Below are 17,912 nucleotides of genomic sequence, written 5' to 3' on the forward strand. Positions count from 1 at the left end.
GGATGGTTGGTCGTACGGTGAGGATGGTTGGTCGTACGGTGAGGATGGTTGGTCGTACGGTGAGGATGGTTGGTCGTACGGAGAGGATGGTTGGTCGTACGGTGAGGATGGTTGGTCGTACGGTGTGGATGGTTGGTCGTACGGAGAGGATGGTTGGTCGTACGGTGAGGATGGTTGGTCGTAAGGTGTGGATGGTTGGTCGTACGGTGAGGATGGTTAGCTGTCCAATGATAATGATTGAAAAATGATCCGACTGCACATAAATTAACTGGCAAGTTAAGAAGCAGAACTGATAGTCATTCTTTAAAAATAAAAGGCCACTGCAGCTCCGCGCATTGCATCAAATTCAAAAGTGCGTTTTTCGATGCCCAACGGCTTTACAACGTCTATAATTTTCTTCAATGTGTGCTCGTAAAGCTTCGTATGCAAGTACTCGATTATTGTTCGTAAATGTTGCTGCATCGTATCGTTGTCTGTCCATTGGAGTAGCAGGCATACAAATGTTCTTGAAGTTTTGTTGGAAAAATTCAGAAAACTTATTTTCTTATCATATTTTTTATGAATCATCAGAAGCCTGACGGGTCATAAATTAAATACATTATCATATACTTGGAAATTTGTTTAGGGTATATACCAGTATATCTTATTGCTTATAGAATTCTTGTGGGAGATTAAGCGTTTCAAAACATCTAATGCCTGGTATTCTTTGGCTTCGGATAAAATACCCAGATACTCTGAATGTTTCCTTTAATGAAGCACAAACTTCCTATTGAATATTGAATATACCGCCTGAATGTCACAAGTGGTATTTCTCTGGCTAGCGGTTGGCCGATCTTAACTCGGCTCTAATTTGCCTAATACCATCAGAAAATAATTAAAGAGCACCATTCAACAGTCAGAAAATAAAGAGCACCAGTAAACCACCAGTGAATAAAGAGCACCCGTAGACCATCAGAAAATAAAGAGCACAAATGGACCACCAGAGAATAAAGAGCACCATTAGACCATCCGAAAATAATGAAAGAGCACCATTGGACCACCAGAGGAAAAAAAGCACCAATAGACCATCAAAGAATAAAGAGCACCATTAGACCATCAGAGAATAAAGAGCACCATTAGACCATCAAAGAATAAAGAGCACCAATAGACCATCAAAGAATAAAGAGCACCATTAGACCATCAGAGAATAAAGAGCACCATTGACCATATGCGTGCGGTCACTAATCATGCGCTTGACGTGAAGTTGGCTGCGGTGTTCGCTTTTTCTTACGCAAGCCTGGGGCCATTATGCGCTCTGACGTACACGCGCGCAGGCGCCCTGCCTCATGTGTCTTTCTTTGTACTTCTTGTATTAGTTGTATTAATTGTATTTGTGGTATTACTTGTATTTGTTGTATTAGCTGTATATGTTGTATTAGTTTATTTGTTGCATTTATTGTTTTAGCTATATTAGTTGTATTTATTTTATTTATTGTACAAGTTCTATTTGTTGTAGTATTTTCCGGCGGCAACACTAGGCACAATGATAGACAAAACACCCTACTGCTGGAGGTCACGGCTAAAATTATTGAAAATTGGAAATGAAAAACCAAAATCCTAATACATTGCTGCTTAAAATTTCTATTCATAATTTTTATACATCAATAAATCCTTTTTCTCGACTTCTACATTCCCTCTATCGTCATCATGAATATTACTCATTGCCGCAATATCCCAAACTTTAGTCAACCATCCATCATTATGATTATTTCACCTAGTCAATAGCCTATCAACAATTTCCTCTTGAACTGAACTAGACTGCTCAAGCCACAAAATAAAACTAAATAGCGAGTCATTTTTTTTTTTTGACATACATTTGTCGGACGACTGATTAATAGGAGACAAACTCTACGGAACTAGTAGACGATAACATTTATCTAATTCCACAGGAGTAGACATTCTACCTACAACCTATGTTTACAAGAACATCAGCTTCATCGCTCAAATCCTCTCCATTATCTTATCTATTTCCTTTTCAACTTTTTCGGTAAATATCTTACACGACGAAATCAGACGAAGCACGCGCTTGTGATATCGTTTGCTACTGTCGTACAATGTTGCATTTTCAACTCTGGTTTTAGGTGATAAGTTGAATATTTAAATTTTGCTTACTAATCGTAAATTTTTAAAGTTAAGTTTAAGTTTTGTATGTCGTTGTAGGTGCGACTGTTCCCTAAAATTTGCTTTACCCACCAACCCCACCAAACCCCCCTCCCACGCCATGGAGTGGCCCTTTCGATGACCCCCTCCAGGCATTACGGGGGAGAGGGCGAAGGCTGGTCGTGCTGAGCCGTGGCATGCTGACACTCAAGTAATAAACCATAATAAATAAAATCGCTTGAAAGCTTAATAAAATATTTATTATCGAATAAGTAGTATATATATCTTAATGAGTTCATTCATTCTTCACATTATGATGCTAGGAAATTTTTATGATGCTATGAAATTTTTATGATGCTATGAATTTTTTTGAAATGAAATTTTATTTAGCTATGATGCAAAATAAAATTAATTCCACCGACTTACTCATAGAATTTATTCAACCAAAATGTACATTTGTCTAAAAGTTTCTGCATTCTTCGCTTACAATTGAAAAAAAATTCCCATTAGGAAATTTAAAAAGCCTTAATGGGTGGCAGAAGGTCACTTTGATTCATTTAATACATAATCATCATCAATTCATTACACGGGATTCTGGTACACTCATAAAAATAAATAGAACATATTTTCCAAATATTGACGCTTTCTTGTCTAAAGCACGAGCAGAAAACGGGCATAAATGCCCTGATACGCCCCAGGCCAAACTAGGTCACGATAATCCACACAAGGGCTAACTGTGCATGTCGTGGTTCAAATGTGAGTGATCGATAAATTCTTTAAATCGTCAAATAGTGAATGAATCATTCGGCCGAATGAATAATGAGGACATTTTCGTCATATGAGGTCTCGTCACTCGAAGTGATCACCATTTATCGCTTTGAAACTACAGTGAGCCTTTCTGCTGCCTATCACAATCAATGGGCTATGCAGCACTCAAAAAAATTAATGGGTCATGTTGTCCAAATAGCGACACACTCTCTGCACGTATTACTAATATGACCTTAGGCTGGGCGAAAGTGGACCAGGATAAGCCACGCAAGAGCGAGAGGTGCATCGCTATTTGGTCAATGTCTCCACGTTTTTTTAGTGCTACTGGCCACTGCCTCTTGTAAAACAAAGACGCCATAACCAAGAAATAGTTATAAAACTGTGCAGCTGATATCATACAGCGAATAAATGCCACTATTTTGCAGCTGGTGTAAATATGCAGAAGATATTCTGCATTTAGTATCGCGGCGTCATCATCTGCCAGCCCCTCAGGGGAGAGTGTCACTTATGCGGTAATCCTTCAATAACTTCCCCCCTGGGGCTGTGAACGCAGGCATGCACTCAGAGAAATGAGTGAGACATTGCCGAAATAGCGATGCACCTTTGCTTGCATGAGTCATTCTGACCCAGTTTGGCTCGGCAAAAGGGCTTATCAGTGCTACGTTTGTTTTCTACTCGTGCAGTGTATCAGAAAGTATGTCACTATTTGAACAATTTGGCCCCTTCATTTTTTTAGTGTCCTACTTCTTTTTTATTGATTTTTAGACTTTTTATTGATGTGTAAAAAATTACACTTTCCAGCCTGAGCAAAACTAGATTTTTGTTGGAGCTTCTGCTTTTACCCACCATTTTTGCTTTAATTTGCATTTCCGACGCACTCACCATCCTGTGGTGGTTGTGTGGAAGAAGTGACAAATAATTTAGGCACTGAATATTTCCATCGGGAATTCACACTATTGCTTCTCAGCAAGTAGCAGGCATGCTATGTAGGCCTCTAGTTAACTGCTGTTGTAGGCATGGTGCAGGCTGTAGGCTTACAACAATCCACCGAAACATCCACAAGTTCCTATAGGGACGTTGCATCCTTTCCTTATCGAAATCCATGAGTGGCCAATATAAAAAACCTACTTTTTAATAGAACTATTCATTCTATTGCTCGTCGAGGCTTTCATTTTTAGAGTAGATGTTATAATTCCCGTGAGATTAAAAGGTGCTTTATTCAACGCAATTGTGGGCATATGCTACAAGACAAGTGAGGGTAGTTGATGAAACATAGAATTGAGCACTTTTTTATCTTCATATACAGTATGTGTATTTGTTGATTTACAAAAAACTGTAGTTGTTGACATTAAAGCGTGGATAATTTTCAAAATTAAAGGGTGGATAGTTGGGGAAATTTAGGTGTAGGCATATTGCGCACGTACCCACATTACATATGCTGTAAAATAAGGTTAGCTAATAGGCATTTATACAAAAATGACAAACACACTGAGCAGCAGCGCGTGATTTTTGTGATATCCTTGCTCTCAATGCCACCAAAAATGCGCGCATTTGTACTATTTGTTATCAGAATAATATACCTGAGTATATCTTCCAACACACACAGAGACGAGAACAAGAGAACAAGAACATCGGTGGGTCAGATGCATGCATGCGGGCGGGTGTCGCATGGCGGTTTAAAGAGCGATGTTCCAGGGCGGCGGCCCAAGCCCCAACCTGCCCAATGTAGATCATACCTCACCCGGTGCATCATAGGTGGATTATAGGCGCCGTATAGGTGGCCAACCTGCCCCAAGCAGATCATACCTCGCACACCCAGAGCATCATGGGTGGAACATAGGTGCCGTATGGGCGGCCAACCTGCCCAAAGTGATCATACCTCACCCGGTGCATCATAGGTGGATTATAGGTGCAGTATAGGTGGCCAACCTGCCCTAATCATAGCAGATCATACCTCGCACACCCAGGGCATCATGGGTGGAACATAGGTGACGTATAGGCGTCTATCCTTACCCAAATTTGCCGAATCGTTCGTTTCTCGTAACCACTTCACTGCCTAAAACGAAGAACATTCCTGTATGAGGAATTTTCCGTTACTCTCTATAAATATAATCTGAGTGACTAAGAAATAACTCGAATTTCACGTTCTGTTTAGGCTGGCCACAACCAGGTTAAGGAGGCATGCAGGTTGAAGAAAGTCCCAACAGGGCTTAGGAGGCGCAGCCTGGTTGAAGACATCGCAAACAAGTTAAGAGATCAGGTTAAAGGCGGTCACAACCAAGTTGAGGAAATCTCAACAATGTTAAGGAGGTAAGGACATCAAACCCGGTTAAGGACGTTACAACCCGGTTAAGAAACCTCTGCTGCAAGAACCACTGCGTCAAGAACCACTGCTTCAAGAACCACTGCTGCCATCATCTTAACAATCGGTGCTTACTGCATGATCGGAGACAGCCTCATGGTCGTATTATATAAAAAATTTCGAATAAATATATTCAAATTAAATAATGATTACGGAACAATAATTTATTTTTGAAGATCGAGGATTCACGAGATGATCTTCTGTCTTATTTATCTTCTTCTGAGATGATCTTCCGTCTACATCTTTACTTATTTCTGTATCATCGGCCATCAGATGGCCGCAGTGATATTAACTCAAATTTTCTAGGTTATCTTTTCGGGGTATTTTGGACGAAATATTTTGGACGTCCTGAGGTCTTTTGAATCCCCTAAAGTATTTTTACCGCCATGGGGAATTTTTAACGTCCTAGGGTATTTTTGACGCCATTGGTTACTTATGACGCCCTGGGGTATTTTTTTTGACGCATTAGGGTATTTTGTCGCCATATCTGTTTTTCGAAGCCCTGGGGTATTTCTGATGCCCTGGGGTATTTTTAAGACCCTGGGGTATTTTTGACGCCCTGGGGTATTTTTGACTCCTGTGGTACGCATTTCTCTCGACGCGCGTGGCCACTACAGCAGCACGCATGGTGCCGGGCAAAAAAGACAGGCTTGTCGTCTCTGGCGCGAATAAATCTCATGACGCGAATGCTCGAGACCAGAGAAATGCACACGACTTTATTTCTCGCTCACTATATCAGTCATATTATCATCGACTTAACGTCGCCCAGCCATCGGAGCCGGTAAAACAGCTGCTATTTTTGACAGTGTATAACAAACGTCGTTCGCAGGAGTCGGAGCACAATGATTGTGTTATCGCCTTCATTGTGTCGAGCGTTGTACAATATCCGCCCTATTATCAAGTAAAATATAATCTCATTAAGGTTATAATTATATAAAAAGTAATTAAACGGATGTTTATTTAAACGAAGCAACGCCCAGTATAGACGCGGTGAACGTAATAGATTAGGTCGGTTCGTCATTAACCTTTGCCTTATTTCTAGTCTTTTAATTTTACGTAGGTATGTTGAATCACCCATTTGATTTTTATTCTCTTGTAATGATCTTTCATTATCTTATTAATTAAATCATCTTACTTTATCTGTTGCCATTTATCCATAAAAGGATACATAGGTGCGAAGGTTATTAGTTAAATCATCGACATTCAACATTCATATATTTTTCAATTACTCTGTATTAATAACTACCAACTAACTCTTTATAATATTAATCTGTACTAATATCTGCAGTTCAATCGTGGTGTGCAGGTCGTGTACAGGTCGTGTACAGGTCGTGTACAGGTCGTGTACAGGTCGTGTACAGGTCGTGTACAGGTCGTGTACAGATCGTGTACATGTTATGTACAGGTCGTGTACAGGTCGTGTACAGGTCGTGTACAGGTCGTGTGCAGGTCGTGTACAGGTTGTGTACAGGTCGTGTACAGGTCGTGTACAGGTCGTGTACAGGTCGTGTACAGGTCGTGTACAGGTCGTGTACAGGTCGTGTACAGGTCGTGTACAGGTCACAAGGCTCGTATGGACAGCCCCACTTCAAAGCTCGCCCCGCGGCCGCCTTCAGAAGCGTTTGCTTGTTTCTTGCAACAAGCGACACGGTGTTCATTATTTTATAAAGCTTTTTAATTCATAATCTTTCCGTTATAAAGAAGTTTTTTAATATTTATTCCTTTATGAAGAGTTTTGTTTGATATTTATTCCTTTATGAAGCGTTGCATTTGATATTCAATCCTTCATGAAGCGTTTTATTTGATATTTATTCCATTGTGAAGCGTTTTATTTGATATTTATTCCATTATGAAGCGTTTTATTTGATATTTATTACTTTATGAAGCGTTTTATTTGATATTTATTCCTTAATGAAGCTTTTTATTTGATATTTATTCCTTTATGAAGCGTTTTATTCTATATATATTCATTTATATATGAAGCGTTTTATTTGATATGCAAAGGTTAAAATGCAAAAAAGGTTAATTTTTTACAGAAGTGAAAGTTAATTAGGTTCTTCTCGCAAATAATCATTACGATGTTCTATTTCAGCGGCCATTGTTTATTGTTGGATAATTAAATCATAGGTAATTGGTTAAAAGGTTCTAAAGTTAATTTTCATTAATAATTGTTAATTAATGAAGGTATTTTGGGGTAGGCCTAGTAATTTTTTTCAACATCTGCTGAAAATTTAAATATATAATAATTAATTATTAATTATTAAATAGTAAATATTTGATAAATAATAATTTTCAATAAATTGTATGTATATAAGAAATAGTAAATGCGTAAAAAAATTAATATACAATAAGCATACGATAGCGTGCGTACAGTGTCAGCTCGTCCAAATAGTGATGAACTTTTCTCTTGTGTTTAGCCTGGCAAAAGACGGTATCAGTGCTACGTCTGCTTGTGATGATGGGGAAGAAAGAATAAGAATAATGCTATAAAGAAATATAATAAAGAAATAAAGAAATAAGAAATAAAAGAAATAAAGAAATAAATAATAAAGAAAGAAGAATAATGCTAGTTGGACAGGACGAGCCATTAATTCTTCTGAGTGTAGGTATGGAAGAGACGCGGCAGCTGAACGCGTCCACGACGCGGGCGCCCAAGGACGACATGGCGGCAGGAGATGACAAGCAAAACCTAAATTGCTAATTACTGACGCCCGAGATGGAAGAAAACTGCGTACATGTGCACATACAAACTCAACGTACACATACATGCACACACAGGTCCCAGCAGGTGCACATGTATGCGCATACAAGCCTGGAGGGTTGGAAAAGCTGCCTCCAGACGCACGATCTAGTATACCACTCAGAAAAATATTCGAGATTTTGTCCGAAAAGCGATGAACTTTTTGCCTTGAGTAGGTCACCCTGACCCAGGTTACCCATGGTAAAATGGCGTACTGATCCCACGTGCAGGACATGTATAATTTAGACAACAGCGTATCCCATTTATCTTTTTGAGTGTAGACGTGTTATCGGACGCCACAAAAAGCTCATTGATCAGCGACCAATTGAATGATATTTAATCAACATATAATCAGATAATCAGCCAGTAATTACCATAGTTAATACGTTCAAGCAATTTAGCGATTAAATATGGCGGCCTGATAAATAGAGTATAATCAAATATCAATTTACATGCTTTCAAGACCGTGAAAAATTTGAATATTTGAATACTATAAAATAGCAGCTTAACTTAAATATAAATCAGGAAAATATTATACATCGAAATTGAAAATTGTTACAGATTATAAGCACTGCTTGTCCTGCATGATAAAAATGTACGTATATCTTGCATGATAACAATGTACGCATATTCTGCATGATAACAATGTACGTATATCTTGCATGATAACAATGTACGTATATCTTGCATGATAACAATGTACGTAGATCTTGCATGATAACAATGTACGCATATTCTGCATGATAATAATGTATGCATCTCCTGCATGATAACAATATTCCCATATCCTGCCTGGAAATACAATGTTTCCGCAAATAAATGTAACTTCAATATCGTATGGAAGAGAACTGTGACATTGTACCTTACAAAGATCCTTTAGAAAAATTAAGGGCTCAATGACTAAATAGTGACTCACTATCTTTCCCATAACCCCCGCACAAGTAAAAAGTGCATCGCTATTTGGACAAGGCTCACTCACTTCTCTGAGTGTACGGTCGGCCATATCCTGGACGATGAACACTCAATAAAATAGTGGGGGTAAAAGGCGGGCGGATGAGCGAAGCTTGTAACGCCCGAGCGTATGCGTGCTGAGCGTTATGCTGTGGACTTGATGTGTGCCGGTACAAGCGGTGGACTTGACGTGTCCCGGTACAAGCGGTGGACTTGACGTGTCTCGGGACAAGCGGTGNCCATGCCATGTCGTGGCATGCTGACACTCCATGCCATGTCGTGGCATGCTGACACTCCATGCCATGTCGTGGCATGCTGACACTCCATGCCATGTCATGGCATGTTGACACCCCATGCCATGCCGTGGCATGCTGACACGCAAGTATAATAAACTATAATAAATAATGAATTGGTAAATAAATAAAATCGATTGATGGCTTCATGAAATATTTTTTATAGAATAAGTCGTAAATATGTCTTGATGAATAATTAATTCTACACATTATGTTGCTAAATAAAATTCATCCCACCGACTTATTCATAGAATTTATTCAACCAAGAAATACATTTGACTGAAAATATCTGCATTCTTCACTTACAATTGAAAAAACGATTTAAATTATGGATTTTAAAAATCCTTAATGTGTGGCAGGAGGCCAGTTTGATTCATTTAATACATAAACATTATCAATACACTCATAAAAATAAGTGGAACATATTTTCCATATATTGACACTTTCTTGTCCAAAGCACGAGCAGATAACGGGCATAAAAACACTTATACGCCCCGGGCCAAACTGGGTCACGATGACCCACACAAGCGTGAACTGTGCATCGCTACTTGGATAAAGTCTCACTCAATTCTTTGAGTGTTCAAATGTGAGTGATCGAAAAATTCTTTAAATAGTGAATAAAAAAGTGTGAGAAAAAATAAAAGAATAGCGATAAAAATCTTTAAATAGTGAATGAATCATTCGTCCGAATAAATAATGACGACATTTTCGTCCTCATATGAACTACCGTCACACGAAGTGATCACCATTTACCGCTTTGAAATTACAGTGAACCTTTCTGCTGCCTATCATAATCAACGGGCAATGCAGCACTCACAAACATTAATGTGTCAACTTGTCGAAATAGCGACACACTTTCTGCACGTAGCACTAATATGACCTTAGGCTGGACAAAAGTGGACCAGGATAGCCCACCCAAGAGCGAAAGGTGCATCGCTATTTGGTCAATGTCTCCATGTTTTTTTGAGTGCTAATGGCCAATAGCACTTGTAAAACAAAGACGTCATAACCAAGAAATAGTTATTATACAAATGACCAAGAAATGTAGCTAAATTTTTAATGAAAACGTTTTCAATAACAATTCTATCATCAGTTCATAAATGGTCCTACAAAACGTTTCAATAGCACCTCCGTCATTAGTTCATAAATTAATACAAAATAATTAATAAATAATTATTATGTATAAATTCATGCTGAGTAGCATAAGGAGTAACAGCCCTAATTGTTTAAATTTGTTGTAACTAAACCCTACTAACCCTATCTGGGGGTCAAATAACCCTTGAGTCAGGATTAGTGGAGCTTTTTCGAAATTACAGTGAAAAAATTCTTATTTTTCAGTCTAGCTTTCCTTATCTTCGAGTCATGGAAAAAAGTGAATTCAAATTTTTATCTGTCATAATCGCAACACAGTGAGCTAATAACAATTGAAGAATTTTGCACGAAAATGTTTCTCATTGTACGTAATGTGTTATTATTAAAATCAATTTAATTAGAATGTAGCACTTATTGTGCGCAATAAAATCACTGTGAGTTATTAATCTATATCAAAAGAATTTCATAGAACAATAAACAATGTAATTCAATAGATAGTGAAATGTTCGAAGTAGTGTCCGTGGAGTTTATAGCTGATCTGCCTCGGTAAATTGCCGTTCCATGGTGGTGATTTCACAAAAAATTATGCTCTAGTTTTTTTTCCAGTTTAATATCCTGACACGATAAATATCCTGGATATGCGCTTCATAAGCGTGTTTAATATATGTGTTTGCGGTACCAAGCTCCAAACACGTGAACTTTCATAAATATACTAGAAATTTGGAGGCAAAGAAAACTATGGAAAAATTCAAAAACTTTTCTTGAATTTTTGAACTGGCGATAGAGCTGAGCACTAGAACGTTTTCTATACAGATATGGTGAATTTTTGGCGATTTTTTACCCTTTTAAATGTTTAGTTAATGTGAGATCTTAGCAAACGAGTGACATTACATAATACTCTCATGAACAGATAATAAACGAAACTATTTCTCTACCGCCAGAAAAAAATCATATTAAAATTCTGCAGATTCTTTAATTCGAACAAACGATATAATAAATTATCTAGTATTCGGTGAAAATTTTGCATTTATGAGATGAAATGAACTGAATTGGTGCAATCCGTGCAACGCTTCCGGCCCCTCGCGACGAAGCAAGTGAAGTGAACACCTCCTGATGTTGCTGTAATGCAAAAAATGTAACGCAAATCAAATATAAAAAACTGGTTGGTTTTTTTTCTGCAAACAATCCAGGGAATAAGTTGAGAGGTATAAACGCAATATCCTTCCACAACTGTGAGAGTAGTATTTTAAATCGAGTAATATGCATATGGCCATAAATATTATGAAGATTATGCAAAGCGTTAAGCCACTGAATAAATGCATTGGGGTTGCCTTTTTCGACCGCCAGTGAACAACACTTAACTTGGTCACTTTTTTGCACTAGTATCATTTATTGCATACTTTTATAAGCACTTCCGTTTGTACTATTTACATTTGAAGTATTTTCATTTATTGTCTTCTTCTATTAATATTTTAATTTGTGCTACTTTCATTAGTGTTTTCATTAGTCATAATTACATTAGTACTACATTCGTCTATTTAATTAAGAAACTATATATATATTGTAGTTTCTACTGAAAAAGCCTCAGTGTACAGGTCCGAGCGATAACTAATTTTATCGCTACTTATTTTATTATTTTATTTATTAGTATTTCAGCTAAATTTTAAATATATAGAAACATTACAATAACTTTTCATGTATTCGTGAGCTGCAATCTTTGCTTGTCTTTACAAAAGATTGAAATATCGCCCCGTTATTGAAGGCTAGGAATTGACTTGATAACCATTACATGCTATTTAATTATTTAATGTCTAATTCAATTATTTGATATGTTATTAACCAATTTAATATGTTATTTATTATATATTATCAATCGAACAATTTATTGGATTGTTGATGCCTACCTGCTGTAGTCTGCCAGCTCAGGCCCCCGATGAACATTTTCCTGCAAGAGATAAATATAAATTAGATACCTTCTCTGATGCAGCACTGAAGATAGAGTGTGAGTAAAGGGAGTAGGGAGAAGGTGTGGGGGTTAAAGTGTGAAGAGTGAGTGTGTGGATAAGAAGTGAGAAGAGTGTGGGGTTAGAGTGTGGAGAGTGGGTGCGAGGATAATAAGTGGTGAGAAGGTGTGGAGTTGAAGAGCGGTGGAGAGAAGGTGGAGTGTTAAGAGTGAGTGTGTGGATAAGAAGTGGGAAGAGTGTGGGGTTAGAGTGTGGAGAGTGGGTGCGAGGATAATAAGTGGTGAGAAGGTGTGGAGTTGATGAGTGGTGGAGAGAAGGTGGAGTGTGAAGAGTGGGTTTGAGGAAAAGGAGTGATGAGAAGGTATGGGGTTAGAGTGTAAAGAGTGGGTTTGAGGATAAGAAGTGGTAAGAAGGAGTGGGGTTAGAGTGTGACGAGTGAGTGTGTGGATATGAAGTGGTGAGAAGGAGTGGGGTTAGAGTGTGACGAGTGAGTGTGTGGATAAGAAGAAACACTCAGAGAAATGAGCGTGACTTTGTTTCAAGTAACGATATAGTTTTGGTTCTCGTGTGGGTCATCCGGACCCAGTGTCACCCGGAAGTAAAAGCATATCAATGCTTTGTCCACTGCCTTTTGTGCTGTGGGTAAGAAAGTGAATAAATATTTCGACAATATAATCAATTATTTTTTTGTGTGAGCACAGTTGGTTCATGGCGTATCATAGACGGCCAGCGATGACCGCCACCAACTACGTAGGAGAACTGAATTATATATTGCGAGTATAGTAATATATAATTGAGCAGTATTGATACTTGCTAAGATAAGACGATGTCTTCAATAGCGAATTAATCCTAGAGTATATTTCAAGAAATAAATGGGTAATAATGTCCAAAAAATGACCCACTTTATTGCCCACAGCACAAGCAGGGAGCGAGCGAGGCACTGATAAGCTCTTATGTCAAGCCAAACTGTGTCAGGATGACCCACATGAAGGCAAAAAGTGCATCTTTATATGGAAAAAGGCTTACTAATTCCCCTGAGTGAGACAGGAGGAAATCCTGGCTCATTAATCACGGGAAATGTTCGAGATGCTCGCAGTAAATGTCCAGTGCTGGTATCGTAAATTTCCTCTCAGATACCATTATAAATTGACAAAATTCATGCGTACATCAAAAATAATTGGTGCAAATTTCCATGTCAGAGGATCTGAAGCTCTGGAGAGAAGTGTTTTTTTTATTGGGTGATTTTTTGACAATTTCAAAACATGAGACTTAACGCACGGTTAACGAAGTATGTTCAGATTATCATTCGGCATTTCAATATTTTTTCAATAAAAATTGAATGGCAGGAAATTCAATAATAAAATTGAGTGCAATAATTCAGATAATATTCATTAAAGAATCTCAGTCGTGTAAAATGAGCCACAATTGAGGCAATATTCATTTAATTGACGTTGAAATCACATTCATTAAACGTGGTTTCCGCTTAAATCAACTCGTGCTCAACCTTGTTTTAACGCCATTCGCCTGAACAGAAAATCTTTTATTAACACGAGGCCAGTGCCACGATAATTAGAGGCTGTTTGTATTTAAAAGCTTTACTGGCCGCCAGTAGTGACCCCGAGTAGATGCACCTTACCTGTTGTTAATTTGCGGTACAAAGCTACAATTGGCGGCGAGACGAATTTATTTTGAGAGATGAGATTAAAAATATCTTGGCCCAGAGCTTAAGGATTACTGGGTCCTACAGTGGCCAATAGCACCCATACAAGAGGCCAATAACGCCTTAAATATATTGTGGCAGAACCTGGATTTATCGAATCTCAAGATGAGTAATTCTCTTCAGCGGCCGCCTAAAGCACTGCAAAAATCTAGAAGTATCAATGTAAGGAAAGAAGATCAGAAGTTAGCAAGGAGAGAGGAAATACGTGTGTTATTCTACGGGGAAACGCACGCCACCTGTCAATGTCGCTCAAAATAAATATTCGATAAAATGAAGAAATAATCTTTTTAACTATCGAAATTTTGTCCAATTTATACACATATAATTGCAAAGAAGCCTAATAGGCCTATATGACAACAGTATTCACAGTGGTAATGTTTCATCATTATATATTAAGATTGTGATCCAGAAATTGTGTAATTACTTCAGAGGTGCGCATATAACGCAGATACACTACAACAGAGTTATGGAAATTAATTGTGAAATGAGTTTAATGAATTAAATACATTCGATTAAGTTTTATTTAATCAATAGGCAGTCTTCGCTGTACAGTAATGCCACAACGACGACAGCGACAGCAACAATAACCGCGCTAGCAGCAGCGCTCGATATGAACGTGTTGTGAACATGTCGAGACAGCAGCGCTCGATGAACGTGTTGTGAACATGTCGAGACAGCAGCGCTCGATGAACGTGTTGTGAACATGTCGAGACAGGCTCGCGACACCCATGTTCACGTCGTGCTGAACTGGGTTACGATGACCCACAAACGCGCAATAAATGCATCTTTGTTTTGACTCATCTGTTTGACTTAGACGTGACAAATTGATGATTCAATTCAAGTTGTTTCAAACTCGCCGGTTGGAGCAGATTATTCGCGTGTGTTAGCAGCAATAAATTTTAATTGTGGCATAAACATTTCAGTTGAACGTACTCTGTTCCTACGAGTTTGAATTATTTTATTGACCTAATGCAGGTCATGTGTGTCATACTTGGTGAATAACCACGTTAGTGAACCTATATGACAAATAGATCATTGTTTAATAAAAATGGAGTTTGTTGCTTTTGGCTACTAGCTGTACGGGAATGTTGAAGTGCAGAACAGGCATGAAGAACAGGCATGAAGAACAGACATGAAGAACAGACATGAAGAACAGACATGAAGAACATGCATGAAGAACAGGCATGAAGAACATGCATGAAGAACAGATATGAAGAACATGTATGAAGGACAGGCATTAAGAACAGGCACGAAGAACAGGCATTAAGAACAGGCATGAAGAACAGGCATTAAGAACAGGCATGAAGAACATGCATGAAGAACAGATATGAAGAACATGTATGAAGGACAGGCATTAAGAACAGGCATGAAGAACAGGAATAAAGAACAGGCATAAAGAACAGGCATGAAGAACAGGCATTAAGAACAGGCATGAAGAACAGGCATGAAGAACAGATATGAAGCACCACACCACCACCACCAGGAGCAGCACCACACCACCACCAGGAGCAGCACCACACCACCACCAGGAGCAGCACCACACCACCACCCTCCTCATCCGCCGCTCGGCGGTGTGTGGTCATCACCTTTAAAGCTCCCGAATTCCCTCCGCCGCCGGTGTTGCCAAATTTGCGCGACTTTCCCCCTAACTTCTCGTTTGGATCATGACTCTGGACCAGCGAGACGCGTTTCTCTTACTATTTATCAATAATTAAATATCTATCTTATCTATTGCCTGACACAGCGAAATATAATTTACCTTCATATGTACATTAATTTCTTCATCGTGTGTATTAGTATTACTTTGAGAGATCACAAAAGATATTTTATCAAAGAAATCATCCGGATGGCGGCCGATTTTTTGCGATATTTTTTGCGATATTTTTGCGATATTTTTATTTATGCGAAAAAAATTCAACATAAGAAGTAAAATTAATTGAAAAATTGAAGATTTTTTAGCAAATACTGTTTTTGAATTTGAATGAAAAAATTACGAATCGATTAGCGAGACACAAATCAACTTGGAATTATCCAGGCTTTTAACTTGTTTATTTACATCAACTTTTTATAAACATGATTTTGAATACAATTTTCCCGCGGTAGAAATTGATGGTAGAAATTCCTGATAAATAATGGCGCGCTCTAGGCTCGATGAAAATTTTTCTTCTAAATTTGAATTTATTAAATTATGCGTCATTTCGCTCACACCGAATTTTGTAAAACACTTTATTTAACATTTTTTGCTAAAACTTTAATGTTAATGTGGAATTTTACGCCTAGATTTTGTCAAATGACAAGAAATTATTTCAGAAAACCGCGATATCTTTATTCCATTGGAAGCTCATTGATTTAGGACAAATTTAGTCACATAACCGGGCCACCTTACCAAGATATGCATAGGAAAATTAGGTAAAATAAAGCATTTCGTACCCAGGGTCGTTGGGAACTTCACTTGGTGATCCCACGGAGGGTTCCAGGGCGCTAGAAGCATCCATGATCATGTTGCACAAGATATAGCAGGACTCAGCTACAGACTAGACCACTAAGTTACAACTAGCTAAAAGAGCAACGCTATACTCAAGCACACACAACACCGCACTGAGCAAAACTTACACCTTACACAAAATCTTAGCACATGCCAGGGTCGGAGCAACCTTACCTTGCCAAATACTGCTAGATAACAATAAGCAACAAAACTTCATGTTTCCTAATGTTTAGTAATTGATAAAACAGCTGCTTTGTTGTGATAATTATATTTTCTTGAATTTTATATAACTGTTTTCTTTCGAGAAATTGTAAATTAATTATAAACAAATATTAAGTAATGTTCACAGCTGGCACCTCAAGTGCCTGTGGGCGCGGCTTATGAGGCCAGCCACGCAACCGAGGTCTCTGATTGGCCTGAGTTAATGACGTCACAGTGCCGCCCCCTCTGGGGACAAATTATCCAACTAGTCAAGCTAATGACTCTTCCAGATTTTGGAACAATTTTCTTATTGATGATTATCGATGCATTAACGGTGAAGCTACACACAGGATTGTAACAAGTGCAATAAAACCAAACGCTGAGTTTACGTGTCCACGAGACGTCAAAATTCTCAGTATAAATAATAATTTCTACTTTAAGAACTGAAATCGCGACTTGAAAGACACGTGGCGCCATCTAGTGGGTTCCAGGGCAGGTACACGGCCCCCTTATGAGGTACACCTTTTTTAGGTACTTTTTTGAGATACTCCTTTCCCAGAAGGTACTTAACCTTCTTTCCTGTGATAAACACGAATTGCGACAAGATAACAAATATGTCATCAATTAATTAGGAAGTAAATTAAATGAAATGGGCAAAAACTACATAACTAATATATACAAAATTTAAGTAAATTAAACTGCGTTAAAAATAACCGAACGCCTCACGTGTCACTCGCAAGGACATTTAATTTTAAACTTTTTACATTTCTCTTCAAACCACGTGAGTTGTGATCAAATTAGCATAAATATTCACACCTTGGGCCTGAAATAGCCGCTCGTCCTCGCCATTGGAACCCACTTATGAACCTTTTCCTGCGACCACTCACATAAACGGTGAGACTTTGTCCAAATATCTATACTCTCTCCACCCCTGCGAGGTGGGTCATTATGACCCAGTTTGGCCCGGCAATAGGGCGTATCAGTGCTACGTATACACTCAGTGATCGTGCTACAGGTAAGAAAGTGTGTCACTATTCGGACATTTTTTTTAGTGTGGAATCTTCGGCCTTGTCGTACACGTGCGTTATATTTATAAATAAAATATGCAGGCACGTGCGCATGCGTATTTATGATTACTTAAAATAACCTTTGACCTTGATATATAATATATATGAATATAAGATATATATATGAATA

General features: G+C 38.2%; 1 protein-coding gene across 1 annotated transcript in view; it reads right to left on the reverse strand.

Moving 5' to 3' along the window:
• Positions 1-16,619, reverse strand: part of LOC108678348 (RNA-binding protein Musashi homolog Rbp6) — a gene marked incomplete at its 3' end in the record, with an annotated part of 89,627 nt that extends 73,008 nt beyond the window's left edge. The window contains 2 exon segments of the mRNA XM_018166730.2: positions 12,250-12,290; positions 16,460-16,619. Coding sequence (XP_018022219.1) covers positions 12,250-12,290; positions 16,460-16,530 — 112 coding nt within the window.
• Positions 16,620-17,912: the final 1,293 nt, after the last annotated feature.

Source organism: Hyalella azteca, unplaced genomic scaffold (assembly GCF_000764305.2).
Source record: "Hyalella azteca isolate HAZT.00-mixed unplaced genomic scaffold, Hazt_2.0.2 contig14064, whole genome shotgun sequence".
Classification (NCBI taxonomy): Eukaryota; Metazoa; Arthropoda; class Malacostraca; order Amphipoda; family Hyalellidae; genus Hyalella; species Hyalella azteca.